The sequence below is a fragment of the Branchiostoma belcheri genome, unplaced genomic scaffold (assembly GCF_001625305.1).
Source record: "Branchiostoma belcheri isolate BF01 breed outbred unplaced genomic scaffold, Haploidv18h27 scaffold90, whole genome shotgun sequence".
In the NCBI taxonomy this organism is placed as follows: domain Eukaryota; kingdom Metazoa; phylum Chordata; class Leptocardii; order Amphioxiformes; family Branchiostomatidae; genus Branchiostoma; species Branchiostoma belcheri.
The window spans coordinates 1,109,343-1,126,698 of NW_017804576.1; the positions used below are offsets into that span (position 1 = coordinate 1,109,343).

General features: G+C 43.4%; 1 protein-coding gene across 7 annotated transcripts in view; it reads left to right on the forward strand.

Annotated features, from left to right (window-relative positions):
• The first annotated feature begins 1,542 nt into the window (after nucleotides 1-1,542).
• LOC109487969 (alpha-actinin, sarcomeric-like) overlaps nucleotides 1,543-17,356 on the forward strand; it is a 56,289-nt gene continuing 40,475 nt past the window's right edge. For 5 of the 7 annotated variants that reach the window (XM_019792090.1, XM_019792093.1, XM_019792092.1 and 2 more), the window contains exon 1: nucleotides 1,544-1,835. In XM_019792090.1, the coding sequence (XP_019647649.1) occupies nucleotides 1,731-1,835 (105 nt within the window). In that variant the 5' untranslated portion in view covers nucleotides 1,544-1,730. Of the gene's footprint in view, nucleotides 1,836-17,356 lie in introns of all 7 variants that reach the window. The other 2 variants (XM_019792095.1, XM_019792089.1) reach the window with 2 other exon arrangements.

The window sequence follows — 17,356 nt, forward strand, 5'->3', positions numbered from 1 at the left end:
ACCGTTGTCCCTGATTTTTAACCTCCTTGGTTACTCCTATCTCAAATCTCATTTCGAGCGCTAACCTTGTGAGTTAGAAACTGGCCCGACCCCCAGATTTCAATGCCGGTAGTAACCTCTCGAGCCCAACCAAACCACCTTGACCCCACACTAGTGTACGTACTTGGGTTTCCTGTCTCCATACTCTCGAAAGATGATAAACAAATTGTCGGACATCATTCGTTATTTGTGATACATGTACTATATTAGTGTGAACTTTGAAACCACTCATGTACGCCCAACATCAGATCTGGCTTTTGTACTTCCAAGTTGTCAAAACGCTCGCACGTAACAGTAAACGTAACTATATACGAGCTCGTAACATTGGCATCGGGTGTTTTCGCGTGACGTCACAACCTTCTCAAGTTCAACTTCAAGCGATAAAATTGCAGCTTCAATAGTCTGAATGAGTCAAACTTGTTAATAATATATGTAGGAAAATCTGAAAAAAATGTACATTTTCTTCCCGGTCGAGCTTGCTACAGCTATATATATAACTCCGTTGTTTCAATCTGGAAATGCTGACATTATCGAACGGTACAGAAAATATTATGTTACCGGTCATGGCATGAACATTCCGAATGGCTATTGAGTCAGTTTAGGTAGCGTCTGGGCAGGGCTGTCGCTTTGAAACATCGGGACGTTTATAGTAACATCGGATACGCTTTTAGAAGCTTGCCTTGTAGCGAATCATAGATAGCGTTCGCGGTCATTAGTTTAATTTTAAGTTCAACTAAATAAAAAGATCTTATTAATAATATTTATTCATCATATCAGTACGTGTGTCTAGTCACACGGTACAATTTGACTTTATGTGCATACATGAGCAGTTAGATCTATCCATCGTGTTTTGTAAACGAATCTTTTTCACAATAAACACACATCAACCTAATCTCGTTGACCTGAGCATTGTTCAAACTTGACAAATCATGAACCTTGACCGTGTTTCTCTTTGCCTACTAAAGTGTCACCAAAGATTGTGTTTAGTTCATGATGAATAAAGAAGTAGGCGAGGGCCATCAACACCCGGGATAGGAATGTTTATATTCGCTTCATTTTCAATAAATAATCCTGAGATATTGTTTAGTGACATTTTGAACCTCCTTGATTTGACAAAATAAGTTTGTCGCATATTTAGGCCATTGATGCAACTTTACTAGTTAAAACGCATTACGGCAAACCGTACAAATCATGAAAGTGTCTATATTCGCTTCATTTTCAATAAATAATGAAGAAATCCTGAAAAAATTGCTTATTTGACATTTGATTTGACAAAATAAGTTTGTCGCGTTTTTAGGCCATCGATGCGACCTTTACTATTTTTAATATCGCATTACGACAAACCGTACGCAGATCATGAATGAAAAACAAATCTATGTGTTTGTTACTATATTTTGACCGTGAACCTCCCCTTGCAGGTGGCGCAGTGGTTTAAACTTCCTGCTGATGCGAGTGTTCGGGGGTGCTGATCAGCCCGTCGATTCTCCCCAGTCGGGCTGTGGGCTCTGGGCGGTCACGTGGGCGTGTTATTTCTTGGCGGGGTCATCCCGTCGCTAGAGCAGGACCGAGTCGCGCCGAGTCTCTTCCGCCGAACACCACGCCTGAGCCTGCCGTACCCTGGTCCCGAGCCGGTACGCGCTGGGCTGCCCCGACCCTGTGACTTTGGCACCCACACGGAACCAGTGTCCACCATGGCGGAGTACGAGTATGAATACGACCAGGAATACATGGGACAGGAGGACGAGTGGGAGCGGGAAGGATTGCTCGACCCCGCCTGGGAGCGCCAACAGAGGAAGGTCGGTACTACTGGTCAAACCGAGCCCGTATGCAGAAAACGTAGCTTTAGGCGAGCAAACGCCCACATCTAGCGCCCTTTTCGACGATTTATAGCCCCGATTTTATTGTGTGCATTCGTCTAGAATGTTCCGTATGTGCAACGGTTTTGTAGTACTTTTGAATTTGAAAATCGAAGCGGCCAACATGGCTGAAAGTCAAACAAGTTGGGTAGCGTGACTAAAAATAGTCGCATAGTTGGCTCCCAGAAACATTCGGCACGGTCAGCTCCAAATTAGGAAGTGCATAACATTGATAGAGCCTTGAATCGCCCCTCATATGTGCAGTATGTGCCCGCAAATATACAATAGCCAGGATTTCAGGTGAAGAAAATGAGCAACAAGGGGTAAAGCAGGCGATCTGGAGTGCTCTCGAGCTGACGTCATCAACTGGTATGACCGAAAATGTGCCTCCCTTTCTCGGTATATCAACATAGTATGTACCAGAAAAACCGACCGGATTTCTTTGCAAAGGACACAGATTAAAGAAGACGTTTACGATGGTCATCCTTTGTGTTGTGTTGAAGCAATTAATTTAGTTCTACACGACCAGTTTTTGAGAAGAAAAACCATTTGCTCAGCATGATCAAACCTTTTGCAACGTATATGGACAAAACTTCTCAGATATGCTCTTTTATTAGCCATGGACAGACCCCATGTGAGTTCATAGGAAAATGGTGCCCTTCGTATAATTCTGCCTATTGAGATTGGTACGAATAGGCAGAGTTTCCTACGAGCTGGTTTTACTATTACGACCAGGGTTTTAGAGTAGTGCCTATGTCAACATATTTTTGATTGGGTTTCAAATTAAAAATAGAACAGGGTACAATATTACACCAGTTGGGTGCACACCACTGCTGAGTTGGGTCACCTAATCATGGACGGGTATCAGGCTCATACCATTCCATTGTTTGTCCTAAACAAGATGGGCAAATCAAGAAGCACGTCTGATGGTTTGCCCGAAGAAATTATACCCCGTTCGAGGCGTGACCCACACCACTCTCCCAGCCAAGCATGTTTAAATTTTGGTGCAGGTTCCATGTCCGAATATTTACTAAGTACGTGGTGTCATTCCTGTGGAATGTTTGAGATGCCGTGCGCAGGAACCGCTGGCTTGTTGGGAATCCGGCCAGTGTGTTGGAAAAGATGTTTGGATCTGCTCACAATCGAGGGGTTGGGAAGGCAGCATGTGCCCTCAGCTTGGTCTTGAGGCTTCCGGCTTGAGGATGGCCCTTGTAAGGAAACTCTGCAAGTGGTATTGAATTGCCCGTGACCATAAATGGGCACCAACTCCAACCCCATGTGTCCCCTAAGTATTTAAATCACACCAACAGAACACTGGCTGCCAAGGAAATCAGTCGGAAACCAGTGACTTGAGTGAGGGCAACCGCTCTGTTTGGAAAAAGGAAATGTTTTCGCATTGGGAATGTGACTTTAGCCCCATGAGGGAATACTTGTCTGTCCAGGCTTTTTTATTGATTACAAGGAACCAACAGTAAAATTGAAAAGAGGATGGGAAATTTTACGTTTTGTTGACAACAACAAAGCAGTCTCTGTTTGAGGAGGAATTCACAGTCAACATTGCTATTTCCTGCTGAATGTTTCACTTTATTGTTTTCCCCCTCGTGGTGGTAAATCTGGTGGAAATAAAATAAAATACAAGAAGTCAGCTCTCACGCTGTATTTTACGTTGGTTTGCTGTTGTGTTGAGTGGGTTTAGCGTCTGGCGTGGGACACACCTTTGTGATTGGTATATCAGGTGTCAAGAGCAGGCTTGGCAAAACCTGCACAGGTGATTCTTAAGAGGCTAACCTTGAAGTACGTCCCAAAGTCACTTGTTGTAAGCTTTTTATTCCTGTCAACAGAAGGAAACGGGTATGGATGGGGAAAAACGTCCAGTCATGGGAAGGGAACTGGCGCTATAGCGCCAATGAGAAACGCACTCACTTTCTGACGAGAGGGTACTTACTGTGCTGCATAGTAAATATTGACTTATTTTGGACCCCTTTTGTAATTTTGCATGTGATACCAGGCCAATGGTGCGCTTGGGGGTGGGATGAAAGCGTCTCTGTGTTCCTGTGTTGGCTCGGGGTAGCTGTAACGCTAGGTGAAGCATGGAAGGGAGATAGAATGGGCACACTGGCCAGGAATTTCTTTGCAGAACAGTTCCGCTGTAAATTTCTGTCATTCGTACGATATTAATTGTGCCGGGGAGACATCCTACTTGAACTGCACATGTTTTCACATGAGTACACTTTTGGGGTTTAAACTGTGGTTTAATGTTGTGATATGTAGTTTGGTCAGGAGAGTCTTGTAGTGAAACATGAGACTGAACTAACACTACAGGCTTAGAAGCAGGTCCCCTGGACACTTCCACACTGGCCTGGTAATGGTGGGAGGGGTGGGGCATGTCCAGTGTCCAGTGTAGACATAAGAATAGATAACCTGGCTTGGTTGGTCCTGAATTACTGGGTCTACAGATTATTGGCATTGTTTGGCACCATCCCCTTTTGTTAGATAACAACCGTGGAGAAATTCTTCATTTCAAGTCATTCCAAGTGTCGTATCTTTTCTCTGCTACAAGACAAACATGCAATGGTTGGTGTGGTTTGCAAAGTGTCTCTGTCCTCGGGCATTTGTCACAGTATTGCAGCAGCAGCATTTAGCATATAGTACTGGTCGGTATGTTTGTAGCATTGCATTTTCCCGGTAAACCGGTAACAATGTGGGTGTGGCCGTTCGCATTGAAGAACAGAAGACACAAAGAATAAATGCCCAGATTGGAAATTAATGGGCACGATGATACATACAGATAGTAGAACCTGTCTGGTGCAATTGTCCCTGATGAACTGTGAACAATAGCAGAATTAGTTCTCAAATACAACCATACAGCTGCTTGGTAATTGTTCTCCCATCCCATCCCATTTTTTTTTCTGTATATAAATACGTGCATCTTGATTACCTCATTGCAGGATAATCCACAAAAGGAAGATTGGAAAAGAGGAATGGAAACTATGGAACTGAAATTTCTTAGTCAACCATAATGGACTGGTGAAACTGCCAGCTTGTAGGGAACGGTATGGAAACAAACTTTTGATCAGCGAGTTCCTGTATCTGAGTCTGTCTGCCAACTCCCCGGTAGGAATAACGCCGGTGTGAGTAAGAATGTTAGATCAAACAGGAAATCATGATCAAAGTAAAAGTCATGAGTCACAGGCCCTGTGTGCAATCTTTCCCCCATGCCCAAATAAGGCATGATTGCCACCTCACCTGTGACAATAGTTGTAATCACAAGACTTGATGGCTTGTGTTACAGAAGGATTAGATGTCAGCCTGGCATTTCAGGGCCACAAAGAGAGAAACACTGCCAGATAGCTCACAACACCCGACTGGCCTGATTCTAGTCCAGGAATTCGTGGCTATTCAAAATAAGAGGACTAACGGAAAGTCTGTGTTGGCACTGAGTAACCTCAAGACTGAACACACTCCCCATTCTTGCGCTGCAGAGAAAAGTTGTGTTGAGCTGTATGTAAAAATATTTTCCTGTGGAACTCCATGGATGTGTGTAACAATGATAAGATTGTAGTGATAACGAGCTGCAAGGTACTTGAACCAAGGCCACAGTGCCAGTCAAGTGTTCAATGCAATCAGCATGTCATATCGAAGACCTGACCATAATATTGATTATTCATTTGCAATATAACACTAGAAAAGCCTGAGCACTTTGGGGACACAATAGACAGAACATTCGTCATAACGATAACAACAAAAGATGACACCCCTTCCAGGAATGGCAAGATTTTTCAGTTTTCTCAAGATAGCCCTCCTCAGAAGAATCTTGATATTCGGAGGCGAGGAACGTTTCAAACCCAAGGTGACAGGTGGAATGTTGGTACAACTCCAAGAGTCGTTGGCCATTACCCCTTTTATTGCAAATGGCTGGGCTTCATTCAGCAGAGAGCCAGTTCATTGACGTGAAATATCCCTCAGCAGATGTGTTTTCAGACCAAAGATCTTGCTATGATACTAAACATTGAGAACTTCGCTGTCCCTCAGATTTTGTTGGTACTCTGTATTATTTAATGTCGTAAAATCAGGCAAAAAGAAGTAGTACTTGTGCACATTCTATATAACTTATGTTGCGTTTCACTCATCGCAGTTGTTTACCAATTGGCCACGAACTCGAGGCATGACCCCCCTCCCGTATAATTACGTGGGTTATTTAGAATCGGTGTGTGCACAAGGTGAGTAGTGCAGCTCTTGGCAACAGACTTGTTTGGTTAGATAAGTTGAGATCTTACCCGAAGCAGATTCAAACTTTGCCCTTATTGAAAGAATTTTCCCAATTGCTTCAAGATGGTTTTGGAGCCGGTCAAGTGCATTTGAGAGTTCACTCTGTTTGCTGTGTTCTGTCAGTATTATTAGTTTGGTGCTGCTGTCAACACCAGTTAACTTGAATCAATATGAAGCTCTGAACCTGAAAACACTGGGAACACTGTTCCTTGGTCCATGATGTTTGTAGTTTGAGTTTAGGGAATGTTGAAATTCTCAACAACTCATTTGAGATACTGGCAGAAAATGATTCTCATAGGACGCTAATGGCCTTTATTTGTAAACTGTATACTGTATGTGTCTTTTGAATTCAGGATACAGGTATGCAATTCAAGATGATAGAAAGTAAAGCTATGTACGAAAGGAAAAGGCCTTGCACAAATTATACAAACTAGACAACTTGAGCTCTTCTTAGCTAGGTCTCATTGGCTAACTGAAATGTTCAGCTGTTTACAGACTGCTAACATATCACATGTGAATTTGTATTGCAAGCAATACCTGGCTATTTGGGTGTTCACTCACTCACTCACTCACCGTGTACGTTTATATGTGGAAGTATTTGATTATTCGAGATTCTTGTGTAAAATACAGCTCCTTCGGCCCCTTGCTATATACATATCTGTGATATTTGATACCTATAGAGCCATGTCAGATATATAGGCTATTGCTGCCTTATGGTGGTATAACCGTGCTGTATCTATTAATAGTAGAGCTGTTGGTGGCTGGAAATATGAGAAGATGGGATGGGTCTGGGTATTTATGGCAGGGAGAGAGAGAGTGGAAGGAAGTCTCTGGGTCGGTCCATGTGGGAAGTCAGGGACCAAACAGCAGCAGGAAGGAAGCCCACCACATGGTGCAAACAGACAGATAGCCAGGCCGCCTGGCGTGTTGTTGTTACATTTGTGTGTCTGAACCCCGTGCCGAAACCGCACCGCACTGCTGGAAAACAAAGTATCACTGCTGCATCTGCAGTACTACTACAAGGCTTTGTTTTTTTCAAAGGCCGGTCTCGGCGGGCGCTCTGTTCTTGTTCTGGTGTTATCTGAGGGCTGCAGACCGGCCGCGAGGTCACGGCCACTGTCGGGTGCGGCGGGGCAGCTCAGATCTAGCTCTCCTTCCCTGTCTGCTTATCTGCACAGGGTCGGGGACGGGACGGGCGGAAAATCATCAGTTTATTACCAGATGAAAGTGGCTGAAGAGCTATGATAATCTAGCCTCTACCAGGCTTCTGGAGGCGGCTGGAAAGAGTGGAAATTGGCCAAATAGTAGGGTGGTCAGACCAAAAATTGTCTTTTGTCCTAGGATATTGATTCTTATATCATTTGATAGAGCAAGTTTTGACAATTAAAATGGTTTTTATTTCATCTTTATATGATGTATGGTTAAGGAGTTACAATAATTTCATTTCTTGGAAATCGGGGATTTGGGTCACCAAGAAACAAAGGCCTTAACAATGGGGCCAATGGGGTCAAGGACGGCACCGCTTAACCATTGTTTCAATGGGAAGAATTACAAGAAATCTATTGTGTCACTTGAACTGACATATCTCATGACTGGTGGGACATATGATCTTCAAACTTGGTATACATGTTACCATCAAGCATATCTTCATTAATTTGCATAATTAATTAGGTTGTTTGCATAATTAATTAGGTAATTTGTATAATTTATGCTGGATAGAATTTCACTGTTTTCTGGCCAAATAAACACATTTTCCCATGCCAAAGTTGCCTATAAAGTGAATATCTTGGTATATAGAGTAAGTAACTCAATAAATAGCACAACACCTGTGGATTTGTAGTGCATTTAGATATATTACATGGTATATTATATATATACACATCTGTTCATGACTGTTGAACCAACTTTACCAAGCTATTTACAATCTGACTTTTGCAACATTTTCTAATCTGTCATGTCCTTTCTTTTCTACAGGGTACTCTTTCCAAAAACATGCCTGTACTGCATGCAGAAGACTTGCAACCTAACAAATTTAACACTGTATCCAGACACAGACAGAAGATGTTCCACATCCAAGATATATAGCTGTTCTACACAACACAACACAAGGCATGCTAACATGGGAGGTGCTCACTGAAAGCCATCCAGCCTGTGTTGTTCATCATTACTTATATCTTACATCACTTAAACTGTCTGCTTTACTCCTCTTACACTTCTAGTAGAGCATTATAACTTAAGCTAAAAAGTAAGTCTTACATCTGATCAGTTAATCACTTTTGTTGAACTGAATGGTACCGAAAAGAATGATATATCTGTAGAGAAACTGCAACACTTTGCCTTACCATAAAAAACAAAACCATATAGCAATGCCAGGGCAACACATCTATGTATCTTAACTTAACAACATTGTTATCATTATAACAAGGTACAGCTACTACTGCATAACAACATAATGAACATGATGAACATATGAACAAAAGCAATCATTTACAAAACAATAAGGTCCCCCTTCTGCAAGTCCATCAACAAGTTAAAAGTTTCATCTGGCTCATCTTCATCATCATAAACAATGCGATACTTAGTGTCCTTTGTGTCCTCTGTTCTTTCCACAATGTGTGTTACTGTTCCAGAAAACCATTTGGCCTCCTTCCCACCCTCTTGAGATTCGGTGTAACACTTGTGTTTGACCTGACATCCCACTAGTTTTGTCGGATCTTTCAGGTACTCCGGCAAGGAAAGTTTCTGTTTCTTTACTTCCCGTTTCTCCCGCTCATCTTGAAGTTTGTTGTGGAGTTTGGTCTGCACATCCTGGACACTGCGCATGTCTGGTTCTTTTACTTTTAGCTTCACATACTCTGTGTCCTCTTCTTCCTCCTCGGAACCACTTTCAAAACTTGCTGCAGTGGACATGTTGTTCCTTAGAACTTCCTTCAGGTGCTCAACCTTTTCTGAACTCGTGAATGTGTGTTTTCTCTTTCCAGGTTTTGTAACTGTCATTTGAAAATGTTCTCTCTCTCCCTGTGAGCCTAGCACCTTCTTATGGAACTGTAACTGGCACTTCAAAGCATCCAGCTTTACCTGTTCACTGTGCATGGCTTCCATCTTTTCTTCTACTTCTTCTGGTGTCTTCCAGACTCCTCCGATCTGCAGGATTTTGTCTGTTAGAGCCACCTTCCTCTCTCTTACTCTTTTCAGCTTCTCCTCTTTTTCCCTTTGCTTCTCCAGCAGGGTTTGCAGGCGTTGCTCTTTGATTTGTTTCTGTTTTTCCTTGAATTTTTCATGCACACTGGCTGCATGCGTCCTGGCATACGCCATATGCCTTTCCTTCTCTTCTGCACTGAGACTCTGAAGCCAGGAGCTTGTTTGATTGTTGAGCCACATTGTGTACGCTTCGCAAGACAGGGAAGTTGCATAGGGCTTGGCCCTGAGCAGGTTGTCTAGAACGGCAAAGTCCCTCTCAGATACGACGTTGGTGGTGGGTACATGCTGGGACTTTCGCTGCTCGGCTTCTGTAGGCTCCCAGAACTTGCCACCAGGCAGCTGTTCCTCTGCCTGGCGCTCCAGCAGAATCAACATGGATGCACAGATCACTTCCAGTGCCTGCTGTGTCAATAAGTCCAGCTCCTCATCATCACTAGCAGCAAAAAGGGACTCGTACAGCACATCCTTGTGCCTCTTCACCACCCCTTCATCGAACAGAGCTTCTCCCTCCAGCAGGCTGCTGGCGTCCTTTGACCACCTGTCAAGTCCCAACTGCATTTGGTGTAGATGCGTGTTCATGCCCAGTATACCTTTCTGAATACCGAGCAGTCTGAAGAACGGACCTGTGATGGTCTTGTCCACAATCCCCAGGGCACGTACACCGGCAAGGTACACCTTTTGGCAAGCATCAGCTCTTACAGCTTTCAGAAGCCCGTTGGGATTTGGCCAGGATGACACGAAGCTTGTGATGTGTTTGTGGTGGTGGAAGACTGCTGCAGCATTGTAGAATAGAATATTGAACCTGTTGCCCCGGAAAGTTACCATGTAGTTTTTGTCTTCATTGTGATGGTGTGAAAGGTGACTGTGGAAGTAGTGTGGAGTGCCAGATTTTTCATTTCCGTGGTCAGTAAATGCACTGCAGGCTGTTCTTATAAGTCGCGCTGCACCTGCTTCCCCTGCTTGCGAAAAGGCAAAAGGATTCTTTCCCTGGGCAACAGCATCTTCAAACAATTTCAAGGTGTTGTTGGCTTCGGTAGCAAAGTTCACCAGAAGATGCATCTTGCAGAAAAAGTTACAAACATTGGACAACTCATCCTTCACTTCATCTGACAAAGTGTCCCAGTTCTTCTTAGCAACAGGCAGGAGCGCTCTTCTCAACTCTTCCATCTCCTTGTTGAAGACAGGATTTGTTGCCCCTCTGTCGGACATGGTACTTGTGAAAGAGGCAACAATCTGTGCTGTTTTCTGTGCAACATCTTCGCCTTGAGTGCAAAGGACTTCAGCAAGCTCTTGACACGCTTCTGTGAAGGAAGAGGTTATACCGGATGCACTTCCACTTGCGATTTCTGACATCGACATGGTAAGGGTTCTCCCGGATGACAATGTAACATCAAATGTTTGGTATTTCTTGAAGAATTTTGACGTGCCATCCTGATGCAGGCAGTTCCCCAGCTCTGGCTGTCCGTCTCCAGCTATAATGGCCTCTGCAACCTGGCGTTGGGCTAATATTCTAGCTTCAACAAGCAGTCGACACTTTAGCCCATGGCTGGGTAGCCGCTCTACTGTCTTGCCAGCAAGTTTTTGTAGCACTGTGCTGATCACACTGTCCACCTTGTTCATGGACACGCCGGCTGTTAAGAGATCCATGACAACCTCCCGTACTTCATCACGATACTTGCCATCATGAAATGTTTGAACAGTGTCGCTTTCTAGGAAAGTCTGTATTTCTTGCAGTTCTGTACTTTCCTTTTGTAGGGCATCAAGTTTCTGATTGAGCAGGGACACTGATTCTTCCAGATCTATCTCCATTTGGACTTTCTCCTCTTCTTGTTTCTTCAGTTTTGACTCCAATTTTCTCCGGCTGTCTTGTAACGACTTTACTTTCTTCTGTAGGCCAGACATCTTCTCTTCAGCTTTTGCGTGCTGCTCTTCTACTTTGGCTCTGGCTTCTTTTAACTCCTCCACTTCATCAGTACTTGCCCTGATAGCTGTTTGCAGGTGTGTTATTGTTTCCTCCTTCTTCTTGATAGTTTCTTCTCTTCGCTTCAGTTTTTTGTTTACATTTCTCACAGTTCCAGTTTTCGCAAGGCGGACCTGGAGACTGTCGAGCTCGGCAGACAGTTCCGCATTTTTCTTGTTCACCTCAGCTAGGTCTTTGCTGATGTCTGAGGTATGGGCAGATTTTTCAGCAATGATGTTCTGGAAGTGTTCCACATTTGTATGTAGCTCTGACACAGTTGTGTAGTATTGCTGAGTTAGCCACTCGTACCGCTCTTCTAATTCCTCATTTTCGTGCTCTGCTTGTGCGCACCTTCTTTTAAAGTGTTTCAGGTCTTTCTGAGCCTGTTTCAGTTTGCTGTGTGTGGCGGATGTTGATGGCACTGCTTCACTTGGTTGGGCTCTTGATCTCGGTAAGGTAAATGGAGTGTTGTGGAAGACAGTCAGCACGTCTTTCCGGTCCTTCTTGGCATGCCGGTTAAGCTTCTGGTAGTCCTTCCAGACGGTGTCGGCCCTGCTGCGAAGGGAGCTGTCCTTACACTCACTGAGGTCTGGCAGGAGTTCAAACGGAGCCAGGTACTTCAGCTGCTCCACCATTTGCAAGGATACTCCGCCATGGAACTTCCGCAGTTCTACGATCAGTTCGTTGGTGTAGTCCGATGGAGCCACTCTCTTCAGGGTGCAAGGATCCTGGTTGAGCATGCTCTCTGTGATGCCTAGAATACAACACACAAGCTCAAGTCACCATCCATAAGAATCCAAATCAAGTGAATCAAACCACCTAGAGCACATGTCTAGCGAGATAATACTACAATACTTATGAAAAAAGTATACTTATATATATATATATACATACATACATAAATTATATGTTAGACAATGAAACAAGGTCAACAACAACATACCTGCTCTCTTGAGAACACCTCTGTCCTCATTATCTTGCTCTTCCATGACTGCATCCATATACTACAAAGAGAGAACATTATTTTAAAAAAGGAATAAAAATTTCCTCTGGACAACAGTTTGAAAAAAAATTCAATTATCCATGTTCATGTTGCTTGGCATCAACTTATGCTGGTGAAGATAACGGTAAGAAAATATTTTTTGTCTTTCCACACATCAATATTCTAAATACAACTGAAAAGTAAAATTTCCCCTAGTAGTACGAGAACAACATACATATTGTACAGAACTTCATCAAAGTTTGCTTCGAGTTCGAGCACACACATAACATGGGTGCTTGTAGTACACGTACCTCATCGAACTTAGCAATACAATTTGTCATCAAATTTCTCGGTAAAGCTACGCCATTTTTCCACGAAATAATTAACACGATATTAGAAATAGTAAACCAGCTTTAGAAAGCTACGTTGAGTGGATAAATTCGTGTTAAAACAGACTCGTGAAACTCCGTACGTCGTAACTTGCAACAAGTCACGGCCTGCCCCCCTCCCACCCCACGCCACGCGGCGTGCGTACTCGAGCATTGATCCACATTTTTGCAATTCGGCAGCGGTAATTCTCCACAAAACTACACAAATGACACATCAAACTGTTCATAAGAATGTCTATTTTAATATATCCATTCGATAAATATGTAGGTTTACGATTTGTACAAAATTTTTACGAAGAAAAACTGCCTCACCTCGCCAAATGACTTTGCCTTGCTCGAAAACGATCGGTTTTTCTCGTGGATGATGCCCGAAGCTTGCAGTTTCCGATGATACCCGAATCTTACCTTATATGGATGCAGAACCATTGCCGAAACGCCCGAATGTGAGCCGATGTCATTTCGGGCCCGGCCCGACTTCCGTGTCCGCCGCCGGCTGTAGCGGTACCGGGGGACTTTCTCGGGCGTTCGGTAAAATATCTCAAGATCGGTCCAACGGATTTCTAAGCCATTTATGTCACTATTTAACAACAAAATTCCCTTTAGTTTGGTGGGTTTTTGGTTGATATTCGTCAAAGGATCGCTGAAATATCGCCTTCTAAAGTCGTGAAACAGCTTGTTTACTCGAGTTTCGCCGGGGCTAGGTCACGTGACTGACCACCCTACAAATAGTGAGAGATAACATTCCGTGTGCGGCAACACTGTACTCTCTAGCAGACCAACTCCCCTGTCGTGTTATCGCTCTATTTGGCCAATTTTTACTCTTTCTAGCCGCCTCCTGAAGCCTGGTAGAGGCTACTGATAATCAGCTCTAAATGTATATTATTACACTATCAAGACTGTATAGCATTTTGCTAGTCTTAGTTTTCCGCAGCTCCCAGTTTCCCTAGACTAGAGTATGAGAGATGCAGAAATCTAACCAGGATGACACCCAGGCTAGCATTTGGTTGACCTTTTGTGACAGAAACTTGTACAGTATGTAGGGGACACAGTGTCATTCACCTCCTAACCTTTGGACTGTCTTCCTGCACAGTCATGTCATTGTTGCTGTCAAAAATAAATCTAGCCCCTGGGCCAACGTGTGTTTATGCATGTACACTTGTATACTGTAGTTTTGTGTACAAGGGAGTGTGTCAGTATTTAATTTACATAAGTACAAAGTTAAAAGCTCAAATCCTTTAAAAAAATTTTTGGGGGGGTATAAGGTACAAGGTTTTCCTTGCACGTATTATAATGAATTTGTTAACGTATGCGTTTCAAAATCTTCCAGATTATTCCAAATAACATCAATATATCTTGGTGGACCTCGTTAACACTTCTTTTTACTATTAAAACTCAAAGTTCAAATGTTTTCTTTAAAACAGCTTACAGAAGTGCTCCTAATCCAGTAACAAAACTGGCATGATTGATCATTTGATGATGAAGGTAAATGTAAAACAAACAAGCAAGCAAGAAAGAAGTACAACTTCTAGTTTCACTCAAACCATTGTAAATTGATGTCCCATAACAGCAGGAAGTGCTGCAAAATGCCAGAACTGACAAGGTCAAAATCCCCACTTAGTCCATGGAAAGAACAGTTGTAGTAGGCAACACGTTTGATAAAAGGTTCTGGTGTGAAAAGTGACACAAGTCTATTGACGATTTGAGGAAACCAAACACTACGTACCACCAAGTAGGTAATTGATGCAGTGTGAAGTAAGCTTTCCTGAATGATAAAGGTGTAAAGGATAGCATAATGATGCGAGGATTGCTTGTTTTGTAATCATGCCAGAAGGGAACAGGTGTGAAGAGTTAATCTGGATGATGGCTGTAGTGCAAACAGGGTAAAGGGAATTAGATAATGTTGTGAACACGAAAAAAGTACAAACAGCTTATGTTGGGCATATTTCTACTATATCTTTTGAAGGATTGAAGCATGTTTTAGTTGCAAATGTGTTCTTGATCTTTCTTATAAAATGCTATCTTTTGTGAAGGGTTTTGCTATACAGTAGTACTATTGTTGTCAGCAAAGGAACACTGGTATTGGTTCCTTCAGCTTAGCAAATACCATTTACTAGATGAAAATCATTCATTTGCTCTCTGAGTTGTCAGTTCACTGCAAATTCTGTGTCAGTGGCAGTGAGGCCTGTCCAGGGCCACGGTTGTTTGTGTGTTGAGCGGGTCTGCTGAGGTATGTGATGGTCCATGTCTTACTGACAACCATTGTCTGTTCCCCAGTCCCCGCCCGGCATATTTGCTCTGCCAGCCAGCCTTGGCAGCGTGGCGTGACTTGCTCGGTCGGCGCGGCTTGCCAAGCGCCATACTTGGTCCAGGGCTGTCGGCTGAGGGGGAAATAGGTGGGATGCCAGTCTCCCGGTGATACTTGACAACGTCTGACCAGTGCCTGCCCTTCCTTGGTCTTGTGTATGTGCAAAAAGTGCCAGCCGTCAGTGTGTGTGTACTCTCCGAGGTGTGTCTGTGGCACGGATGAACATTCTGGGATTTGCACCGTTAGGAAAACATCACGCCAGCCTACCTGGCCGGCGAAAGCTCGCCTGGATTCCACACGGGAAAACTCAGGGCTCAAAATCCTGTTTTCTGCATACCTGCTCCTAGTGCAGGTAACATTGAAAATTACCTGCACCACTCTGAATTTTCAGAAACCATTATTGACTTCATAGGTGGCAACAGTCAATGCATCGAATAAAATCCACCTACACCTGCATATACTGGTAGACAAACCTGCACAGCTCCCAATTTTACCTGCACTAAGGACTTAGGTGCCTGAACACCCATTATTTTAAGCCCTGAAAACTATTAGTGTAAATCATTAGTGGAAAAGCTACCTGCATGCACAGGTTAATCTGGTGATTATAGCAACACCTAATCTATAAACAGAGGACTTAGTTATCTGTTGACTATGGACTGTAACAGAAAAACAATTGTATTAGTGAGGTATCCAGGTAAGAACATCTTTGCCTGCTCCATTACCAAGGCACAGAGAGTGTTTGTCAGGCCATAAGGGTAGGATGCCACCCATGAGTTGCACAGAGGAAACACAGTTTGGGTCGAAAAGCATTAAAGGAAGATTCTAAGGGTGTATTTTTCTTGTTCCCCTTCCAGACCTCCCACAGTCCCAGTGTACAAAATACTTTTTTTTTTAACCAGGTTGCCCAGTGGGCACCCAGTGGGCAACCTACGGCACAAATTAGGTTGCCCATCAGAATTTGATACCAGTAATTGCCATTAATACCTAAAATTAAAAAGCATCTGCCAGATACAGTGTTGCAAGCCAAGTGGGCATGATTTTTTGGGGGGACTACATAGGTTCAAGAATAGGTTGCCCCAAGTAAAATTTGGTTGCCCGGGGCAACCGGGCAACCAGGTATTTTGCAAGCTGCATGTACCTCCCTATGTTTCTCCCTTCAACACTAGGGTCACTTATTTGCCTCAGCACTTGACTTGGTAGCATTTTCGGGAGCTGTATTTTCTATGGTACTTACTACTGCACACTAGAGCACTCCATGGGACCCAGTAAAGTGTTTTCACACCAATTCGTCAATGCCATACCCATGTAAAATAGCTGCGGAAGACTACTTCTACACGTCTGGTAGCGTTGTCAGGTAATGACAGAATAATTGTTATAAAAGACAGCCGGATTTAAAGCATTACATTGCTGTTTGTAGTTGACCCTGCCACGCCCCACTGTTAGAGTGAGTGGCTGCTGATAGTGTTGTGTTTGCTGTAGCTCACCTTGCTGGGAGGCCTGGAGTGGGAGGGGCCAGGCAAACATGCCTGACCAGACCGGCTGACTTCAAAGTGTGCCCGTCCAAATTTACAACCTGGTACAGGGGTGGGATTGTTCAGGTGACCTGTAGGTGTGCAAGTCTGAAGTTCAGCCTCCCCACGGCCATACTGTATCTCTTTGTTTGAAATGTCAATGTTAGAACCTATTTTTACTTATCGTAAACTTGATAAATGATGGTGCCTGCCGATGGCTGCTTTACATAGCCAAGTGATGAAAGAATCTAACCTCCTGCAACCTCCTGTATCCATATCCAAATGGCATTAGTCATGCTCAAGATGTAATTAGGATAGGAACCCAAGTAGCAGTGGTTTATCAAAATATACTTACATGCACCCATCTGTTGGCAATGCAGCAAGGACATATATTTCAATTGGTTTTTATTTGTCTCTTTCAAGCATATATTATATAGATTTAAGACAGAGTCAGTACCACTCTTAGTCTGTGGACATTTATTGAGCTATAAAAAGCAAATCAAAGTATCAGTTTAAGGTTTACTACATCAAAACCCCAGTTTTGTGTAGTGGTGGCTTGGAGCTTTAATGTGTTTGATGACGTCATGTTTTCACATGTCAGCTCTAGAGAATGAGCCATGTCATTTGTTATACCCTTCTGCATGCTTTGATTTTCCCCTCATATTGGTACCAGATAAGTCAGCGATGGGGTTAGACCTTCTGTAAATGTCACATATATCAGTGACAGAAAAGCCTGAGGTACAGATAGGTTCCAGCTTTGCAAGAAGATAACAAGAAGGAGGAATGCTGATGCTTGGCACATCTTGAAGAGATCAGTTTTTACTTCTCCAGGTAATTTCATGGT